This window comes from Lasioglossum baleicum, chromosome 15 (assembly GCF_051020765.1).
Source record: "Lasioglossum baleicum chromosome 15, iyLasBale1, whole genome shotgun sequence".
Lineage (NCBI taxonomy): Eukaryota > Metazoa > Arthropoda > Insecta > Hymenoptera > Halictidae > Lasioglossum > Lasioglossum baleicum.
This window is the reverse complement of record NC_134943.1, coordinates 3,540,313-3,563,734: the sequence shown is the minus strand read 5'-3', so window position 1 is coordinate 3,563,734 and position 23,422 is coordinate 3,540,313. Positions and strand designations below refer to the sequence as shown.

Here is a 23,422-nt window from a genome sequence, read left to right as displayed (position 1 = left end):
TTATAATATTAAATTACCCACACACTTATTAAATCAATAATTCTAACATTAAGTAAAAGATGCACCGCTCCAGTTCGAAATAATTTAGTTAAAATTAAATCGTGATATAGATTTTGTAGTTTAAACCATCTCCAAAATATTAATTCAAACCATTTCCAAAATATTCGGAATATTGTCTGTTTATTTCAGATATCCTGTATTGTTCCAAGAGAGTTCAGGCCCATCATTCTCCCGTAAATATTTAATATTGTCAGCAGGAACTTATATATAGATCCCGTTAATCATTCCGCGCAATCTTGAACGTCGGCCAAGTTTCCGGAGGTTTGCAAAACAGATATCAAATATTAAAACATTTATCCCGCGACGAGGAAGCAACGAGGTTTCACACGGTGTGCGAAATGGCTATCCTGTCATTTATCCGCCGACTTGTTATTATTATTCATTGGTTTAGTAACGTCGAACGGCGATCTCGATGCAAAATGCAGGGTAGATAGGCAGATTCTATTATGCGATGCGCCTATTATCGTTATCTTCAAAAGAAGGAAGCGCTGGTTTTCGTAACGATCCCGAAGAGGAGGTGGTGGCTGAAGATGCTAGGATTTCCGATAGCAGACTCTTAGCCAATAGCTTTTAGCACGCCTGTGTGATCTTTAAAATCTCCACGCATCTCTTCCATCTTACCGCGACGGTAACGGTCATAAATTAACTGCATATTTTATGCGGGAAATAAAATGGCGTATCATTTTTATTTCCTTTGAAGCACCGGTATACTGTTCTTTACAAAGTAAATTTCATTCAGATGTCTGTGAGTTACACTATCTAGTTATAGTCCATGTTTGTAGCCAATATCATGATAAAAATGAACGTCCTGATACGAGATCTTGGAACTAAATTATAACGTAAGAGGTTAACACGAATTACACCAATTGAAATAATTTTCCCTTTGGTTAAAAAATATCGAACGGTACTTACACTTATTAAAAATTCCTCATGAAGTAAATTTCATCCAGAGAATGTAGATGTGTGTGAGATTCACAAGCTAGTTATGAGCCATGTTTGTAGGGTTAACATGGATGACACCAATTGAAATAATTTTCCCTTTGGAGCAGAAGAATCGAACGATACTTGCACTGGTTAAATATGGTTTGAAATCTTCACCGTGACCCGACACGGTATTATAAAGCAAGAGGTTAAGTATGCGGCGCAAGTATGATTTTTAAGCGATTTGAAAAGATAATGATCACTTAATGTGGTTCTTGTGTCGGTGCATTACAGGTGTACGACTTTTAAGATATGCGCGTAAGAACCGCTAATACCGCATTGAACCATGAAATTACGTAATACCATTAAAAACGTTTGCGGTTGTTGCTTTGTGGTAAGGACAGCTTTCATCTTTTCACCATTCCAACAGCGTTTACGCAGCTAACATGCATACGAGCGTGTGTAGCTGGCAGTGGTTTATCGTGGAACTGCGGCTTTCTCGATAGAAGTTGAATAAAAGTATTAATTAGCAGGTGCCTTTCACTCGGCTGTGTCAACTTGCCGGAATACGAAAACTTTACTTTCACCGATCTGTGGCTTTGCACCTTTTATACTAGACACTAAGACGGTTCCGATCCGTCGTCTTTTGTCCACACAGGCATATTACCTATCCTTTGGCTGCTGTGATATCTCGAATCGCAATATCATGCGGAGGATGCATAAAAGCATTGTGCTGGGTTACGAGGAGAGACAGTGGCCTTTAAAACGCTGCATCTGCGCTTCTTATTCAACCGATTGTACAGTTAGTCATAAATATCTAACTGCTCTACTACCTTTACTACCTTTTTGGCACATTGCGCTCGGCATTTGCTAGAACAATATCAATATTTTTTGGATCTCTTCAATGGAGATATTAAGATATCATAAACATTTTTTGATTTGTTCTGCATGAGTTCTACAATTTTCCCCCGCAACTCTCTTTTCTGTACACAAAACAATCTACTGCATACAATTTACTTTCTCCCGGAATAAGATAACAAATTCACTCAGGCAGAAAAATATCTTCAATATTTTTTGGATTTCTTTAACCGAGATGCATATTAAGATACTATAAACATTTTCGGACTTGTTCTGCACGAGTCCTACAATTTTTCTGTACACAAAACAATTTACATTCTCTCGCAATAAGATAACAAATTCACTCAAGCAAACCGCTTTACTCTATCACAAACAACACCAATATTTTTTGGATCTCTTTAACCGAGATGCATATTAAGATACTATAAACATTTTCGGATTTGTTCTGCACGAGTCCTACAATTTTTCTGTACACAAAACAATTTACATTCTCTCGCAATAAGATAACAAATTCACTCAAGCAAACCGCTTTACTCTTTCACAAACAACACCAATATTTTTTGGATTTCTTTAACCGAGATGCATATTAAGATACTATAAACATTTTCGGACTTGTTCTGCACGAGCCCTACAATTTTTCTGTACACAAAACAATTTACATTCTCTCGCAATAAGATAACAAATTCACTCAAGCAAACCGCTTTACTCTTTTACGAACAACACTGTCGTTGATTTACCTATCTGTATTAAATATTCGCAAAAAGTTCATTCAACGTGTGAGATCGTAAAGCACGAAACACTTTGCGACACATGACACATGTGCAATCGACTTTCCTGTATAACGAGGCTCGCGTGCATATCTCTATGACGGAAAAAATCTTTTTTAAATAGGATGAATATGTTACTGCATTCGCGGAAATATCACTGGTACTCGCGGAACGGGATCTGTTGCAATCTTGACAGCAACATGTCATCAACTTTGTATTTGGCTTATAAAGCGTTGCTCGACTGGTTGCGGATCGAGTGAACTGTTTCGCGCGTTTCGAAAAATGATTGTGGGACACGTTTAGGAGATTGCGGGACACGTTTGGGAAATTGTGAGAATATCCAGGCAGTGCAATTGAGATAGCGAGATTTCCGCGCAAAACTGGTTAGGTGGAAGCTTTGCCAGCTTCGCAGGACTTGGTTTGATGGTCGGTTCATAAGCAGCCTCGGGCTACTTAACAACCGCCGAAGTTGGTCGGGCTGAAATGCGAACACCGTTGGACCAACAGAAAGAAACGACGGGGAAGCTGACTGGAAATTTTACGTGGCTCATCTGAATCGGGACGGGCCAGTTATGCTGATTACATCGTGCCTGTACGCCGCGAATGCTAACGACGTCGTGCATACGTGTAACGTTTGAAGGGGTGTGGCGCGTGATCTCTCGTGGATAAAATTTATCGGAAACGTATTGCGAATATTTAGTGCGAGCTTTTTGTTTCGGAGCACCACTCTAGAGGGCATTGCGAAAATGGAACGTAACTGAACCGCGAACCATTATGCGAAACAAATATTTTTCTCCTGTTTCCTATTCGTCTTTTTCTATGTTTTTGCTATTTTAAACTACACCCATTTATTTTTTATGATTTTCACCTATTTATTTAAGCGTCAGTTGTTAGATGACATTTTAACACTACACCTACCACCACCCGTCAAATGACCGGTCCCAGATTTTTTACTTCACAATTATTGAAGTTATAAAGATGCTGTCGTGGTATATAAATGATTAAATTAATATATTTAATAGCGCAGAGATTATAATATGAACCGCACAAAGTTCAAATTTTAATCTCGTTGCTTTTACAAGGCAACATGTACTGATTACACGTAAAGCTTTGTAGGTTTATTATTAACATCAGGATCAATGCTCAGAATTTTGAATAAAATTATTATGCGAATGTAGCACCTAAAGTTACATTTTAGCAATCAAAAAATCAACGAGCAAAACTGCGGGTTCCAGGATAGACTGTGAATCTTTTTGCAAAATAAGCATTTTTTCCTAAGCCTTAGTAATTCAAACGGAAAATAACATTATTTCTCGAGTAAAACACTTCATAACATTTGCATTTACAAGAAGCGTAAATTTTCCTAGGGTCTTGCAGACCATAAAATCCCTAAAAGATAGGGTCTCATCAGTTTCTGATCGAAAGAACTATAAAGAAGTTCCCACGGCGCGAAAAAATGAAAAGTGGGGCGTTTAAGAATGTAGCTTTATTTTACATGAGAAATATTAAGACACACATTCGCGGTGACTCGAGCAGCCATCAGTACATGGAGCCCTTGTCCTCGGGCAGCAAGAAGTAGATCGTCACGTCCCCCCGGGCGGTTTTCACCGTCTCCTGGTGTCTGATCAGCCAGGTAGCAGCCAGGCCGTACATCAGCGTGGGTATACCTGATGGAACGAATATGGGATACAAATTGACGAATGATCAATTACCGAGGCGACACGTCGCGTCGCGTCGCGACGGTGAGCAAAGTTGGGCTGTTCGCATCGACGGAAAAAGTGTCAGTGAAACGAGACGTTGATCGCAGAAGGACAATGATACGGGACGTACGCTTTCCCCTTTCACACAGGGGGAGAACGGTATGCACGTACCAAGGTTCAGGAGCTTGATCGCCTTGAAAAATTTGTCCTCGATCCTGAGGTCCTGTCGCGGCCTCTTGGTGCAATGATATTTAATGTATGGAAAACAGCCGGTTCTAAGTACGTGGTAATTGCTGGTACCCACAGGCCAATTGAAGTGAGACATGCCCCTCTGATCGTTGAGGATGTCGGCATACTTCACGAAGTACGACGTCCACGGTGGCTCGTCCGTTTGCAGCAGATAGCTCGTTAAGACCTGTTTGTACCGTAATGACACCGAGTCACTTTGTATATCCTCTCATCCATCTGGTGGATGGATCCGTCTTTCGTCGATCATTTGCAGCCACGGAAGGGCGCATCGCTACCGTTAGGTGCTATTGGCGTTTGCTTATGCCAGTTTAATTGAAACGTTATTTCATTTGAAGCAGTCGAAGAAAAGACCGGCTCGATAGCTCAGCGATCTTCCGTACGCTGCATTCCGCGAACCGATGGGTTCTAGGGATTCAATCAACATAGCAGGAATTCTCACGACCATCGATCGCAATTGCACTTTTATGGGAACAAAAATGCTTTGAAATCTGTATCGGTTCAATGGAATAGCTGTACGCCGATTTCGAGGATCGAAGATTAACTGTTACGCGTAAGAATGGGTACGCAACTTGCCTCCGATGCTAACGGTTTCGGCTTCTGCGAGAAAACTCTTGCCCAGGTGCCATTTAGACGCACAACTGTGTTCCCAGGGGTCAGTATCTTTAGGGTCATTCGGCGGATGTGTTATTGACAGGCTCTAATCAATCAAACCTTTCGCTGGAGTCATAATTGCGCCTGGAAATGTAGACGACTGTAATTTCAACATTTTCTATAGCGTACAAGCTTCTCTCTGGAAAAATATCTTTAAATTATTTGCGTGGTCATTACACATTTGTAAGGGGCAGTAAACATTTCAACTGCATATAGTCGACTCGTTCGATTCGCAGGTTACTCGCAGCAGTTTTTAAGCTGCCTTTCTAAAATAAACTCGCAGAGAGTGCTGTACAAAATGTCAAGGTTAACGAGCTTCAATTCGTTCGGGTAACGGAAAATCATTTAAGCACGTTCTGCCTCGCTCACGAACCGTGAAAAGACGATAAATTGTAGTTGATTGTATTCACACAGATCTGCATTCAACACCTGATTAGCTACTTCATCATCGGAAATTAGTGAACCGTTCTATTTTTTTATTGGAGCTTTGCTAAATACCTTAGCTACGAGACATGTCTATTATAGGTCTTAAATCATCGATTTAGGATTAATTTTTTAACCGAGTAAAATAATAGCTACCTTCTACATTTAAAGAAATATTTAAATAATTTTACAGTGCATGAGAGGTGACTTAAAGTTGCCTTTTAAGTGAGTCCTGACTTAAAATTATTTTTCATCCAACTTGTTTATTAATGTTTATGAGGTACATTAATATAATCGTTGTTTCCTGACTTAAAGAAATATCCAACCTCGATTATATTCTTAAGCATTAACAGTTCCACCACTATAAACGTGCACAACGACTTCCGTCCCAAGCGAAACCGGAAGTCATCGAGTTGAAACAATACTTTCTCTGCCGTTATTACGCGCTGTTTTCTTTCAATCAGTTTCATTAACAGCAACAAAATACCGTATCAATCGCAGAATAATTTGACGCGCGTATTTACCAAAGAAAGTAAAGCCGATAAAAGTTATTTCTTATAGTTCCATTATCAAGTCCTCTGACAGTCTATCGATGTCATGGCGACTGCGCTGTTACTCACTTTCCGTAGCATGCGCAGAGTATGCGTCTGGCTTCCAACGAATTTCAGACGATGCGACCGTCAAATGTCGATCCTCGTGAGGCGTTCTTATTCGTCGCACGTGCTTTCGTTTGAGGCACTGTACGCAGCTCTGATTCTATTTATGGTGACCCTTCAAATGAAAGACTATACATTTATCGTTCACATGTATTACGAAACACGCGTGGTAGTGAGGTTAGCGATACCACTGAGTCGCGATATGCGAGACACGTTTTGGCGCCACCATCGAACACATACGACTTCCGGAGCGGACTTTTTAAATCCCTTCCTAACCCTTTATGTCCTGAACTTACTTTAAAATACCGCTGAAACGCCGCAGCGACTTAAATATACTTTGTAGAAAATTTCGTACGTGAACCGCATAATTTAGAACGTGAAAGGTCACTGCAGAATGTCTGAATTGCGCGAATTTAAATTTCCCACTTACAGTGGATGAATAAATTATTAGAACCATTAATATTGTAAGAAAATATGCATAAATTGACGTATTTGCGTTTGAACAATTAATTTTTAAATGAAACTCTAGCTACACCGGATATATTAATTTTTTAATGAAATATTCACGTTTACGTAATGGATAATAAGTAGTTTATTTTTTTTCAACATGTGATATAAAATATGATATTTTGTTGGCATCATTGTGAGAGATATAAACATTAATGGATAAGATGGTTGAATCGTCTTGCATTTACATTTGCCCACCGCCTTTCATATTTCCTTTCGCACGTTCTCTATTTTAATTCTCTCTCACGTATATGCTTACGCTATTATTATCATTCAAAATAACCGATGGATGTTATCACTTTCCACACTTCCTCTGTACCCATGATTTTGGGTCATAGTCCCTGTCAATATAGGAACCCGTTAAAGCCAACGGTAGAACGGAATCGATATCGCGTTTGCGATAGCGTAGGTTTGATTTAGTGCTGTTCTCGGTTATTCGTTTACGGCAATAGCCGCGTTTTTGAAGTTACCACGTGTCTGTATGCTTAACGCGTCAAGTGGAACTAGAAATTTAACGAAAGATGACGTATTTAATTCAACATTACCAATTTCTAATATTTATAAAATTTATGTCGCATATTGCGATGCATGAAACTATTTTCAAAAATTTAGCTTTCAACAATTGTAATTTACCTTGCTAGCTGCTTGGTTTAGCTGAATTATTACTCTTCACGGGGAAATATAATATTTTGGACGATTATACGTAACAGTATCCTGTATCGCGGCATTAAATTATTTTGTCCCGCGACATAATGTGTATAATTAGAAACTCGAATGGCCTCAATATACACTGTCAGATTTTAATGTTTATAAATTTGTTGTTAAATAAGATCATAAATATACTCTATAGTTACAGACAGTCATGCTGTCGTAACTACAAAAGGGGAAAAGACGAAATCCTTGTGCTGTTTAGACTGACAAATCGTGATTTTGATGATGATAACTTTGACGCGCAAGGCGTAGGAAATAACAGAGAATTATGAGAGTGGGATAATGCGCTGCTGACAGTGGCTGTGTAGACAGTGCCTGATTTAGACAGGCAATTTCGTACTGTATTACAGTAGTTGCAAACATTCTTTTCTGTAGAAAAAGATAAATCCAAATATACAGTATAAAACAAAACAATATTACTAACAATACTAATTCACTATACATATAATCCACGTATTCTTCGATATTTATTGTACACTTTTATGTGAACTCAAAAATGAATTGTTTATTATCACTTTCAATTCCATCATTGATCTGTGAGGCTCCTTTTAGAAGTCTCGTCTCCAAGTTAAAAATTTAAGGAATAAATGTAAACACTGCAATCACACGTTAAATAGGAACTAAATTATGTTAATTTCGATTTTATTTTAACCATTCTCTATTTTTCTGTTTCAGGTAAGTTCGACCAAACAGTTGCATACCACGAGCCATCGTAAGTAACAATGGTCACACCACCCTCTTATAAAAATGGTTGCCAGCGATTCGCAGGCTGCGACACCGAAACTCGTTGCTTCATCCTCTCCGTATTTTCGCAAACCTAATCAATAACGAATCCAGTCATCGTTTAATTTCAGCTGCAGGGTAGAACGACTAGAATTCGCATAGGGTTACCACACCCAAGATCGTTTACACGTATAACGTATCACGTTTGCTGGCGCGGCGCGTTATAAATTACCCCGATTTTTCTTAACCGCGGCTCCAGTTACATTTATTTACATAACTACGGCCACGTTCGTTTTCCTGCATTAACGAACGTCGTAGCCGGGTCCAGGTCGGTTAGCCCGGTCGCCTGCTAGCCGTAACACTATCAGCGGAACAAGAGGAATGACACGATACCTGTGCTTCAGGACACGTAAGGAAGCATCGCTGTCATATTGGATTACGTTGATGTGCTAATTCGGCTCGGGGAGCGGGAAACGCTTATCTCTCGCCGCAAATAGACCAGCCTGCGATCAAGGCTTATCTAATGGGCTGGGTCCGTGGAAAATTGTTATTTTTACTGGCGGGGCGGCATTCATTAGGGGATCTTCTGGACTGGAGCGTCCTTTCATACTTGGTAATGTTTTCACAGAAATCAAATCACTGTCCTACAATGAGGTTTTCCATACATATTTTCAATTATTTGAAAAAACTGCCTCATTGGCTGACACAATTCAAGCCCAGTGTCGCGAACCATGGACAAAAATCGAAAAAGTCACTGCTTCATATCGATTTAAAATTACATATGTTCATACCGTTCATACTATGTCAAAATATCCAAATAAATCATTCTTTGAAAAAAAATTTCAGTAGGAAATTAATTATAAGCGAATCTGTAAGCTAATATTAAAAAGATCAAATAGTACATCAGTTCATAGCGTAAAATGTTGTGTTATGAACAAAAGACGTTTGTAAGAAAGAATGTTTTTAGAGAACGATGGCTAAGGGTTGGAGAATTGTAATTCTTCTTTAAAAATTTTGTAATACTGATGTGCAATATAATAATTAACCTCAAATGAAACCATTAAGTTTTATTGGTTTCTCTAATCTTTAGAAGAGGATAAAAAAAACACTTCGAAACATCCTGGAATTTTGATTGCGTCGTATTAGTAAGATAGTCTTACTTTAGCTAGGCAGTTAACGTGTGTAAATTTACCCGCAGTAAAATGAGTGTATTTACGAATTCTAGTATCAGGTACAGATTGCCAGGTTTAGAGGTACACGCTGCGGCTCACTCAGGATTTATAACAGGTCGTTGCTATCGAGTTGGAAGTCAGTAATAAAGTAATTTTTTAGCCCCAACTTCCTTAATTCGGTGTAATTTTGTTTGTAAAAGCTAAGCATGATTGACGAATCTTTAGTTTAGAACGAATAGTCCTATTTTTAGTTAGTTGCGGCGGGCATAGCAGAAAAAGAGTGTATGTGTGTCGTGAAGGCCAATGTTTTAAGATTTGAAAACGAAGTTTCACATTCGGAAGAACTGAACTGAGAATTCATCTACTGAAAATGAAAACCAGCAATAAAACAAAATTTTGTTGATAAATATCGTTTTACGTTTTATAATAATATCATATTGAGGTTGCTTTCAATATAAATTAAAAAAAAACCACTTCTTATCATGTCTCTATCATAAACAGAACAAAAGTTATAGAATTTTGTCCAAAAAACAGGCATTTCGCGACACTGTGCTTAATTAGTATAAATGTAGTTATTGTACGAACCAAAAGGAATAAAATATCTCATTATCTAACAACATGACGGTATTTTGAACTTTGAATTTTGATTTGTACCATAAAAAATGGAAATATATCGATATTTGTTGAAGTTCTTGAGTCATGCGACAGCGCGGCAAGTTTTCTGAAGATTCTCTCAACTTTTCTCTCAAGACTTGAGATTCATCGTGCAACCAGATGATCGTCAGAAAATAAGGTTCCGAGAGGTCTCAAATTTTTTTGCAGACATACTTTCAAGGACAAGTGCTTTTGGAAAATACAAAAAATGGATTTTTCCAAAGTCCTAGACCAGAAGATCCTCTTGCTTGCTGAGGATCGGTACGTCCATCGCGCACGAAACGGGGATTACATACAAATAGAAACACCTGGGTGTTACCCGGAACATACGCACGCCAGAGCTGCACCGCGCCGTTTGGGATTTATGTAGATGATTATTATGATTAGCTGGTACTTCAGAGGGGATATATTCTGAGATCGCACCACGCTGATAACGTGCCGAGACAAACGTAACCGAGGGTATAATTACTTCATCTGTATTATGTGGGATTATATCGGGATACCCTGATTTTGAGTGGTCAGTATTATTAGGAAGAACTTATAACATTTATATCGCTGATGCTATTTTATCAATATCAGGGGCAGGGGCATCAATAGCAGGGGATAATTACATGTAAAAGTAAGTCGGAAAAAAGGAATAACATTTTTTGTTTGACGCTTCGTTTCCGAGAAAATCGAGTTTGAAAATGCAGTGAATACACGTGCTATTGCCAATTCTACTTTGTGCATATACTAAAGTACGCGAATCTGGCGGAATTTTAAACCCAAGTTGGGCAAAAATTTAATCAACGATTGACGATCAATTTCATCAATCGATTGAATCAATCGCCGATTTTTCAATGATTACTTTTTTAATCGTACGCATTAATCAATCAATCTTGATTAAAATTTTAATCGATTAATGCCCAACTCTGCTTTAATCTCGATTTTCTCGAAAACGAAGCGTTAAACGAAAAAATGTTATTCCTTTTTTTCGACTTATTCTTACATGTAGTATCACCCCCTGCTCGGTTGAGGATGACTCAGAGACACCGCTAAGAATTGCTGTACCATTATTCACAATATTGTTTACATTATTAAATATATTGGTGTCTAATCAATTACTACACATTTAAGTATTGTATGAGGTATTATATCAATTTCATATCCATAAAATGAAATACAATGGAATGATTCGAGGTCGGAAGAAATGTTTAGCTCCGACTGCAAAGGGTTAAAAATTGATTCTAGTTAAACTTTGTGTAGTATAGCGTTTATATGTAGATGAATGAAATGCAATCTACTTATGGAAAAAGACAATATCATTCACACATTTTGCTTTAATGTTTTCACTTTACCATCGTATTCTCCCAATTGGCCAGCATCCAGGACTTCATCCCTGGCAAACAGAGTGTCCGACAATTTCGCGGAAATACGATCCCGCGGTCGGTGTTTCTGGAACACTCTATTTGCATGTATTTACGCCTATCTCTATAAATATATTCTTATGCAGTACGCGATCCTCGCCGTTTGTCTACTCCGTGTGGGTGCCCACACGCTTGAGATACACACTAGCGAAACACCAACGGGATAAGCTCCGCGATACAGGCAACGCGTTACTTATTTTGATGGGGGTCTACGATTTCCGCGAGATAAATGATGCAACGACCATCTGCCGCGTCGACTGGATTTGCTTCTTCGTTATGCGAGACGCACACGCTCGCACGCGAGCCCGCGAAATCATGGAAAATTGAAAATTCCAAGAGTTACGTACACCGACATAACGGGATTTCAAAAAAAAATGCGTTCCCCATTGGTACGTTCATTGGCGGTTGTTCTTTTATTCACATACGCTTGGTAAAGTGTACTAGAATCCTTTTCATTTTGTCTATTTGTCTTTTATGTAGTGGTCCTCGTGCTCAGTACTCTCTGTACGCTGAATACGACAAATTTTGTAATGTATGCAAATTCCATCAGGAATGCCAAGGAACGAGAGGATATTTATGTTGCTTTCGAGAGAACAGCATTTTGTGGAACGCAGTGTGTCATTCTTATGAGTGGATTATGAATTTTTATTCTGCGCGTGATTTTCTAGTTTGCAAAAAATATAGAAACATTGATATTTTTAGTGGTATAGGTACTTATTTTGACCGCAAGGCCACTTTTTCCTTCGGTTTTGTAAGACTACTTATGAGATATGAAAAAGTGGAATTTCCATTCCAATTTCAGTCGTTTATTAAATAGTTTATTCGTATTTTATTTTTGATCCTCAGAGAGTTTTCAAGAATGTCAATCTGAGGATTGTTTTATTTAATTTTAAAGAGTGGCAAGTGTATGTAAATAAAAAATCTTAAAAACAGAATAGTTAGATTTCTGCAATGTATAATTTAAGACGAATTGAAAAGATTTTCTCAAGTATTTACACGTTTGAAATATTTCGTTTCCAAGTATCAGAAACTGTTTACCATTCGCTGCACATTTCCATAAATGAATTCTCAATAAGTTGGATAACTTATTTGGCCAAGTTCTCATATATCTAGTTGCCATGCTTCAGCATCTGTTGTTTAATGAATAATATCATTAGAGTAACGAAACGTTTCGTATAATACATATTCAATCGCACAACCATAACAGGAAATCTCGTAGTCGCTGCTCAACGTGCATTGTAGGCTTCGCGTTTCTTCGTAGCCAGATTAATACAATTTAATTTGTGGATCGTTCTGTTTGTTTCAATTATGGATGACCCACTGGGATTGAAATTGGTTGTAATTTATCTCGCGATGGTATTCGTAGGTAACCATTAGGGGCTCATGCTCGCCAGTGGTGCCCCAAGATGACTATCCTTCTCGAACTTTCACCAAGATCGAGAACACGAATTCGTGTGCTAGTACCTTTCCTCGTTTATTATTCTCCAGCTATGAATTATCATGTCCGTTGCGTTCATTTAGCGTTTCATCTAACGATTACATCCTGGAACTTTGTTCTGCGGTGTGTTCGCTTTTGAGTTAAAGTACGCGTGGCCTGAAGGGTCAGGCATGCATTACCATAATTTAAAATCCGTCCGAGACGTTTACAAGCTGACTTGTTCGCCGCTTTCGAAATTCCCATGACGGCGAATGAAAATTTGCCTAAGAAATTGCTGGACGCGACGACGCGACGCAACACAACCGTGATTCAGTATCTGAAACTAGACATAGGTAACCATAGGTGTTCAGGGGCTTGTTACGAAGGAGAGAAAAAATTCTTAAAACTTGGGAAACCTTTTTAATAATAATAGACCTCTTAACAGAGACGAGAAATCTCTTCGATGGAAACGGGTCGGATAATGAAATTCGGTCCCTCTGCTGACCGGATGACAGCAGTTCTCTCTTGATACCTTTGCGGCATCGTGAACACCAGTGCGGTCGGTGGTTAGACACGGATGCAACCGAAGAATTGTAGATTTAGTTTCTGTCTTACGGGCCAGTCTTCCCTTCCCCTGTCTCGGGCTCGTTTCTTTTTTCTTTTTACTGTTTCTTTTCGCGCGGGAACGGGATTGAAGCAGCAACAAACTGCACCTTGCCTGTGTACCGTTTCTTAAGTATAACCTTTCTCCAATCTCAGCCGGCAGGTTCTCTCACGACTGGGCCCGTGATGACTCGTTATCTTCCGGTTCGATGGACCGCAATATTTTGTTGATCGACGCTCGAAAATATCGAATTCTGTGGTTCTCCAGTACTGCTACCTTTCGATGTCACTCGGCGAAATATTCCCTTTCTCATGTATTGATCAACCAGTAATTAACAATAAACGAATGGGTGACACATTTATTACATTGTATATAACAAGCAATCCGATCAAAATTGAAATAACTGGTTCTGTAAATACGAGTGTTATTAATTGGCGACGGGTATTTATGCAAAATAAAAATGTTTCGCAACGATTGTGGGCAGCAGGAGTTAAATAAAAATTCATTTCATCCTTTAATAGATTTTTTACATTGAAAACATCATAATAATATTCTTAGATTTTTTAAATCTTTACTATTTTATATTTCACCCAGCCAATTTCTTCATAAATGCATAAAAATCCGCAGTCTAATTATTAAATTTATCTGAAGCTTTCACTATTTTGTATTTCACACTTATAAGTAGACTGCGGATCTTTATGCAAAATAAAAAATGTTTGCATTGATTGCAAGATACAGGAGCGAAATAAAAATTTCTATCTTCTTTTAATTATCTTATTAAGATGAAACTGATACACTGGTGGACCTAAATCTTTTTAATATGTCCACTGTATTCAATTTTACTTACCTATTTTTCTCATAAATGCATAAAACCCGCAGTCTACTTATCAGAGTATCATGCACACCAACAATTCCATCGTTTCTTGAGCTCTAGCATGTCTAGTTGAACTGCAGCTGGAACATTAGTAAGGAAAAATAATGTGACATATAGTAAATACCCTAATCAGCCTAGGGAAGTATAGCTGCAGGCATAGTTCTCGCTATTTAATACATATTGTTCTCGTACTATGACGGCTAGATCGGAGCGCAATTTCCTTGGAACACATGCTCTTGTAATTATCCGCGGGCGGAGGAGGGCGTTTAATCGGTTTCAATCGACGATGCTGTAAATGCCGCTAGATCCAGGCAATTATGCGGGCCCGCATTAGAGCGTCTACCTACCCCGCGTTTCTACAGGTGTAAACGCCGTGAGGCTCGAGACGAGAACCGAGAGGATGGCTTGGAATTTCGCGTCATAAAATTCCTTCGACGACCTGCTCTTGTCCGAGCTCTAACGCTCGTGCCGGTTTTATTCGTTTCTTCTTCCTAGCGCTATCTCTGTATTTCATCGATATTAGAACTCACCTGCTGTCATCGTAATTAACGGTGACTAGCCTCCACAGCTGCACGTTTACATAAGCTTGACTTTCCATTTACAGTTTAGATCATTTCCCTCTGTACCTCTTACTGTACTCGATTGTTTTAAACATCGACGTGGTAAACAGTAAGCGAGAAAAATTCTAGGTAGAAAATGATTGAAAGGAGAAACTTTGGCTGAACTTCACCCCCGGAAACCAAAAATGTTAAACTTAAAGCTACTAATATGCAGGTATTTTTCCTCTGAGACTGTTTTCCATATTTCTCTAGAGGAACTTGTCTTTTAAAAAAATTCTCGCTCGCCCGAACCGTTACTTACATAGATTACACGCCGTGCATAGACCCGATTGAATCACAGTTTATAGCGAGAATACTAATTACATATCAGCTGTATTAAAAGTAAACATAATTACAGTGACGGATAATGAGTATTTGCAGACTTGAGTGACGACTGAGGACAATCAAAGCTCACGGTTTTATACGGAACGTGTGTCGGGCGTGTTGCGACACTCTTTTGTGGCAAATGCAAAGCGTTATTTTCCACCATTGCACAACCGCATTGAAACCTTGGTACGATTACGGTGTCACGTAAAAATTATCTTATTCACCTTCGCCGTCGCATATAATCTATAACAGAAGAGAAGAGTCTGCACATTAATTTAATTGGTTTTTCATCGTTAACTGCAAGCGCAGTCCGAGCACAACATTTTAAATTGTAGAAAAAGTTTTAAATGTTCTTCCAGAGCTTTGTTCTGCACCTTCAGAATTCTGCAATTACAGACTTTTAATTAAAAATGTCAAAATGTTATGGAACTTCTCCGCCGATTCGTAACCGCCGCAACCGTAAACTGTCAAGTTTCAGCATTGCACTTTGTTCCAACGCTTTCTTCAAGTAATAATTGCGTTCTTTATTTCTCTTCCGCATCTCACGAATGCTCGATGGAATTTAATTTAAGAGATCATGGCGAATGTCGCGGTGTTTCACTAGCATCACACATCCTCTTTACAAGTGCGCCCTACAAAACGCATATTGCATTCCTAAAATATTCATGACATTACGCAACTCGTGTCCATTTCAATTACGAATGCACGGTCGCCGCGATACGTCGAGGTGTGACCGCGCGATGTCAGATTTTTAGTCGCAAAACTCGTCACACAACATATTTTTTAAATATTCACGATATCACGCAATTCGTATGCACTTCAATTATTTATTAAAATTCATTCTCGGCCTTTTTACCAGAAAAATTCATGTTTATTCAGAATCAAATAATCATTCTTTCTGTCTCTCGGTGGCAAATCCCATTTCTATTAAGCTGGCGCAGAAATAATTACGGTTTACAATAAACTTCAGCAATTGTTCTGGAGCGACGTTTTATCTTATTTGCAGATTTTTATGTGACATCAAAAAATTCCAATTAATACAAGATCATTTCAATCATTTTAATAAGTCGAAAATAATACAACTGATTATTGAAATAATTTTGTCGTTCTGAATGATCTACAGTGAAGTCTTGATCTAAGCCAGATCCTCGGGTCCGTGTTCCGACATAGATCATATTCATCGACTCTCCGAGTACTAGCTGTCCAGACCCAGGCCTAAATACAGTTGAAATTATATTGTGATCATTTTAATCAGAAGAATGCCAAAAATAAGTTGGTGAAAGTCTCATAAAAAAATGAAGAAGGTTTGTAAGTGGATTAGTAGTGGTTCACATCAATATACCCGACTCTGTATCGGGGAGTAACAGTAAAGTTCAGCCCCTCCTCTCAATTAAAATGCAGAAAGAGAGTTTTTCATCAATCGACATTTTATTCTCAAATTTCAAATTGTTCTGATAAGTTGATATTATGCAGTCGCACACTTTGCGAGAAAAAGGTTCCATTTGTAAGGAAAAGTCGTAAGGAAAAGCGGGTTTATTAACGTATTTGGACACACGGATAACCAAATCTTAACGACAGACGTGTTTGTCACGGGCGCTCGTTTCGATCTGCAATTTTTCTGTTCATTTTTTACCTATATGTAAAGTTGTCTTTTAATACACGCACATGCATACATACACCATCCGTATTTCAACTCTATACATTGGAACAACAGCAAGAACTAATTTAAAACCGAGAATTAATTTTCCCGCCTTACACAAGCCTATGCATTATTGATTCGGCATTTCCGCGTGTCTGTGCGGTTATTTTTTCTTCAATTAGCTCGCAGGGTTGTCTGTAAAAGGGTGGCTATTATTTTACGCCTAATAAAGACTTTCCAATCTGTTTCGATAGCCCGGAGTGCTGACTGTCTTCTCTCGACGATGCGTATTACCCTGAAACACTTCGGGGCATTCGCCGGCGAAACGCATATATCATGGACGATGCTCTCTGTGCGCCGAAGAATGGTATACATCTCTTATCTTGTCGAGAAATCACCGTCATATAATACAAGCCCCTCATCTTCGAGCAAGGATTTCGTCCTCGTTTCGCGCACGCAGGCTAACGATCGCACGTGTGTAGGCAAAATCGAACTCGGGTTATTATACGGAATTCAATAGGAGATATTACGTCTTTAATTTGAATTCCCCGCTGCCCCTTATCTATGTCAGATGCTAGTTTACGGAGCATTGTGCAAGGAACCGCCATATGGTCAGTGTCAATGCGTCCGAGCGATTTTCATTGCAGGCCTCGTTGCGGAAGGAAATGTCCGTTCTCAGTGATATTCTAAATCAAACTCGCTATATCCTTGTTATTCCGATTAATCGACTACAGTGAGCGATCAAATAGTTAGAACGATTTGTATAGATTGAGCTTACGTTAGAATATCAATTTTTATATGGAAATGCAACTACATGGAATGTTAATATAAAATTAGTGATACTGCGAGCAACATTATCACATCGACAATAAATGTATTTTTTATTGTTCAGCCAGAAGTGTGTTTTTCACCAGCACAAAGATCATTGATCGTCTAACAAGAAAGGTTTTTGATTTCAAACTTCTCGTTGTTATTTGTATAGGAAGATTAATCTTTTTTTCTCTTCCAGCAATTGTACTTTGTCTACCTCCAATCTCATCGTTACTCCCATCACGACTTCACGATAATTAACAGCGCTAATTTTTTAGCACTGTCATTATTTCTATAAATGGCATGATTTATTCCTGTTTTTTTATTCCTCATTGTGGATGCAGGATTAGTCACCCAGCTGATTAAGGTAGTCGTATTCCAACGGCTGTCCTTCGGGCTACACGCAAGATTTCTTTCAACTTTCTAATTTTGGATGCCTAATGAAGTAATGGAATTTTGCCTAGTTTTGTCGTCCCGACAAGTTCGATTCATTGTTCAATTAAAGAAATACATCCTGCTGAACTGTAAGATAATTATTCAAGACATTCAAATCACTTATGATTAATCCCAGAAGATTATTCGAAACACAGTGTAAAAATGTAAAAAACATTAGAAGCGTTTAAAACTATTGTTGTATTATTTTGTAATAATGACAAGACTTCGGACTTCATACAATTTCTATTGTAATATGTTCTTCAATAGTTCATTCAAACATTTTTATTTTACTCCAGTTTCTTGCGTTAAAGAAAGAAAATTTTTATTTTGCATAAAGATCCTCAGTTTAGTTATAATCTGAAAAATATTGTTTAAAGATGATTTCCTTAGTGATATGATACTTAAACTTGTAAGCCTAAAAATATTTTAGTAGCCACCACAATTCTTTTACTGTAACTACCGTTATCATTTTTAAAAGTACAAAATGTTGAAGTAAAAATGAAAGTGACACCTGAAATATATTTCAGTGTGGATAAGGTAGAAATAAACGAAAGGGTCGATCTTATTATGTTCGTATACCCAATAATAGATATTATTAGGTGCCTGTGCGAAGCATACATCGTATTGGACAATAGAACTGCAATTCACTATTGGACGTTATATTTTACAACGGCATTGTTGGAAAGGAGACCACAATTTCACGTGGCCATTAGTGGCTGCGACCATCCTATGAACCGCAAAATGAATCAATAGCCGCTTACGAAACGGTGCGTAAAACTTTACGTTCGTGGAAACGCGAATCATTTGACGGGGATCACAATGGGAGAGCCGCGTTGGAGGAACGCTTGCAATGCGGTTTCGCGGTTGACAAAATGAAAACCGAATCACTTCCCCTTTGTGTGCCAATCTTTATTAACGATAGCCTCCATGATAAAGCCCGCGAATTCTTTGGCCGGATGTAAAGACTCTGTCGCGCGAATAACATGAATTAAAAATGAATCGCAGACCAAACAAAACTGCATAGAATCGATCATAAAAGACGGATGTTGTTGCTTACTTTACAAATGCCATTCTTTATTCATAACCATCAATTCTGCGGATACGTTTTCGGAAATACACCATCGAAATGCTTCGATCTTTTTTATTACGTATTTATTATTAGACCACTTGTTCATTTGTTTTCATGAAATACAAAAATTCTCTGTCCCAAGTGCTACAAGCTGGTGTAAATTAAAATTTGTTTTAGTTGGAAGTAATGTGTAACAATAACTTGTATGCCTTCATGGCAAAGATAAATAGATCAAATGCAAAACATTTAAAGAATTTATATATAAAGATAGTGTTCTATTACAAATTATTAAAAGAATAAATAAATGTCTATGTACGTCCTGTGTATACTACGATTACTAATCACAATTTTAATTTTGTATAAAAACCTGCAGTCCAGTTATCAGAAACCGGAAAGATCGTATGCAATTTTTAGTCGAGATTCGTTCAGACAATGTCGCGCAGAATTTATTATGTTGAAGCAAGTATTGAAGTTGCGTACGTTTGATCAATTCAATAATAGATTACGTGAATAAAATGTGGTTATGTACTCTGGTGCATTATTTGTGATTTGAGCTTGTTACTTAGTCACGTTTGTATAATTACAGTAGGCGTGTTTATGTTCGCTTTACTATAAAATAGGATATCGAAGACATTTTGTAGAAGAAGGAAAAGAATGATTAAAAGCTACAATATAGGAAAAAAGTTGAATTTCATTTTTAAAAATTTTGTACGATTCCTCGTGGAATGTCCTGATCCATTTTACATTGAAGGAACTTGTTTCCTGTTCTCGTTGCAACTGAATACATAGATTTCCATAGATATTTCCATTGGTCGATTGCCAACGCCTTTAGGAGACCATTGTTTTTCTAATGCATCTTTGGAAGGAGAGAAAGTTTAGAAATCATATCGACCACGTTTCGTGTTTTTGCCTACACGTTCTTTTCAGAAGTTCATTCCCTCCGAGCTAAATGACCATTTCCTTTTTGTTTTACGAACCACTGCTTGATTCCCGACAAACGGAGCGGTGTTTTGTGCGATGCGTTTTTCAGTCGGTGAATGTTTTTTTTTTAGGGAAGAAGAGGACGAGAAGGGTGGGGGGTAACTAACAATCGCGATGCCGGCAAAACGCATCTACCGCGAGCTTCGTGAATTTATGACACCTTCGTGTGCCGCGCTATTAAAAGAGGAACGAAACGGTGTGCAGGTGCGGTTTGATCAGTGCGTTTATTTTCAACATAAAATTCGACACAAGGCGGACGAGCGGGGCTATAAACACGTAGATACATCCGACCTAAGTTTATTTCGTAGAAAAATAAAACGGTTTAATGGTGAACGGAAAGATACCTAAACAGTAGACAACGAATTTTATGCATTTATATGACGAACATTTCAACAAGAATTTATAAATACTGTTAGATTATTTTCCATCTATTAAACATATTAAGGAAGAAAATAAACTTCTGTTTCATTGCAGTTTGTTGCAAATCAGGTAGAAAATTTTATTTTGCATAAAGATAGGCTATCTACTAATCACGTGTGAAAACTTAACCGCATTCAAAATTTATATAAATTATCCAAACATTAATAGACTGTACAACTTTATGGATGTACTTAGAAATTTAATACAGTATTTTTAATTTTGTTCATACACTGGAATAAATGCTAATACCACTTGTTGTATAGCTTGAAAGACGTATTGTGAACGGAAATATATAATATCTCTTCTATCCATGCTTTTCATTCCATTATACTGTCATTTTATATGAAACGCAATTTTTATGATGGCAAAAGGTTTTTAAATTAAACTGCTCTGTTCGATATTAGCTTCTCATCATCTGTTTCATTGAAGCGTTTTTAGAATATTATTATTCATTTCATAATGAGATGTGTACAGGGTGTATAAAAAGTAATGGTCATCCGTTCTAGGGGTGAATCTACACCTCTGGATCGGTGGACAATTGTAAGAGAAACTTGCTGCAAAATTGTTGTTAAAATTGTTTTTTACATCAACACCTTCCACTCATCCAGAAAAGAAAAAGTTTGAAAGAAGCCACATGTCGCAAATAAATAGTTATCGAGATATAAGCTGTTAAAGTTTTTCCAAAATTTGACTGTGTTGAGTTATACGTATAGACAAAAGCCTACTACTACAGTCGATGAAATTTAAAGGGACATTCGTCGCTGGGCCCGTACAACGTCGTCTGCCTGCCCATTCGGATCATTTTGTAGTTACAAAATGTGAAAGAATACCTTATACACTTAAACATGCCTGACACATTTTACACATCACAATAATTGTTTTGTGTTCTGATAAACAAATAAAACGACTGCAACCTCCACGAATTTTTATAAATGAACTAGTAGAAATTACATTGATCTCTGACAATTTTTGAACAGGATTTTTTTCACAATTTCAACGCTTTGGCGTCATCGACACGAGCCCCAGCTGCAGCTGAAAGTCGGCTTACCTAACATCACTACGTAGTGATTAAGCTTACAGCCGCTGCTGTGATAACAAGAACGGCATTGTGCATCCCGCGCAGATTACTAGATGACGTCCACACGGTAAATAACCATGATATTGTGGTCTCATTACCGCGAGTTTCGTCACAGTTTAAATGCAAATCGCGAGGCCAGGTCAGTCGCGCAATTCCGTGAGAATTACCTGAGACAATACGGGCATACGGGTTTATTTCTCCGGTAGATTGGTCGATGCCGTCGCCTCGTTTGCGGTTAAAGTCGTCCAGAATGAACCAGGCTTTACGATCGATGAGAAATTTCAATGCTTCCATTGAAATATACTTCGTTGTTTCGTAAGAACCGCATGTGGAGCAATGGAATTAAAATATCTCGATAATTACTGACACTAATCATTGCAGATAGAAATATTTTATTAGATATGAATAGAACCAACGCATTTCATATATTCGGACAAAATTTTAATATATTAAATATATCCAAAATATTAGGAAATATTTTAGAATTTTTCAATTCACCGCGGTGTACGTCCAAGAATTACGGATGTTAAATGAATAATCTATAATTCTCCACGATAGATATTTAATATATTATCGACTATAATGGAACTATAAATAATTTTATGCCAGGACTGTTCTGCGACGGAAGTGTACGAAAGTTAAAGCAATACAATCATATCGATTTACAAGGGCTTGCTGCAGATTTGTTGTGCCTAATGATGATTCTACTCTATGAAAAATTTCACAAGATAATCTCAACGTGTAATAGAAAGCGACACTGTTTCACTATGGATACAATATCATTAATACATAACTACGTCGAATGGAAGAGGGCCTAAGTAGACCCCCCGCAGTACACCAAATGGTACTTACAATTAGTTCTGCCTGGAGCTCTACTCATGCATTTGATGAGTTGTCTTCTACTTCTGACAATGAGATACCTCAGTTGCTGGAAGACTATATGTATATCCAGTGGTTCTGCATCAGCTGCAACACGAGCAGGGGATAGCTGGGAATGAATTTCTGTGTTTAATAATTCAAGCTCGTTGAAAATGACATATTCTCAATTTCTTTCAATCTTTCTACTGTTTTTGATTTCAACTACATACTTTTCTGGAAAAAATATTATTCGTTAGAACATAATTAAAGGATTAATCAAAATAGTAATAAAAATATCTCATCACAATTTAGTTAAAATATTATTCATTATAATGTAGACAAAATATTATTCCTTATAATGTAGTTAAAAGATTATCCATTTCCTTTATATTGAAATAAAATCCCATTCTTTCGCTGTCAACATTTGAGAATTAAAGGATGAATATAAATTTTTTCTCTCGTCAAGGAAATTAATGAAGACAAAAAATTCAAAGGGTTGACTGAGCGATTTTGATTTGGTGGGAGGTTGACATCCGGCCCCGACGGGTTAAAAATCGCCAACGAGTTTTCCATTCGATTAAATCATTGAATAATATAATCAGCTCCATCGATCACCGCCGCTAGTTCACAATCGTCGGGAACACGTCTCGTCCCCGCGACATCTAGAAATCTCGAAAACAGTGGTGTCGGGCGGGGTGCAGAGGCCGGGCAAACCGGTTGGCATTCGCGTCTTGTGTTTCATACGTACGGGTAGTAGAGGAAAAATCGCGTTGCTTAAAATTCAAACGCCACTCGGGCTCCGCGAGCGTATCCGTCAGCGTCGAGTTAAGGTTTCCCGAGTAAGGAGAAAAAA

General features: G+C 37.9%; 2 protein-coding genes across 2 annotated transcripts in view; one reads left to right on the top strand and one right to left on the bottom strand.

Annotated features, from left to right (window-relative positions):
- The window catches only part of Cad99c (cadherin 99C), a 176,742-nt gene that overhangs the window by 30,056 nt on the left and 123,264 nt on the right, over positions 1-23,422 (top strand). The window lies entirely within an intron of this gene.
- On the bottom strand, positions 4,067-6,500 carry LOC143216536 (uncharacterized protein C15orf61 homolog). Its single transcript, XM_076439685.1, has 4 exons — positions 6,250-6,500; positions 5,129-5,290; positions 4,478-4,721; positions 4,067-4,273 (listed from the first exon to the last, which is right to left on the bottom strand). The coding sequence occupies exons 2-4, from the start codon at positions 5,225-5,227 to the stop codon at positions 4,146-4,148; spliced, it is 471 nt and encodes a 156-aa protein (XP_076295800.1). The 5' UTR covers positions 5,228-5,290; positions 6,250-6,500; the 3' UTR covers positions 4,067-4,145.

What these genes read in the sequence shown, in the direction of transcription:
- LOC143216536 (XM_076439685.1), bottom strand. Translation starts at nt 5,227, where the DNA reads ATGACCCTAAAGATACTGACCCCTGGGAACACAGTTGTGCGTCTAAAT. An exon ending in CGAAACCGTTAGCATCGGAG is followed by an intron (nt 4,722 to 5,128) that starts GCAAGTTGCGTA and finishes CGGTACAAACAG; the next exon opens with GTCTTAACGAGCTATCTGCT. An exon ending in GATCAAGCTCCTGAACCTTG is followed by an intron (nt 4,274 to 4,477) that starts GTACGTGCATAC and finishes TCGTTCCATCAG; the next exon opens with GTATACCCACGCTGATGTAC.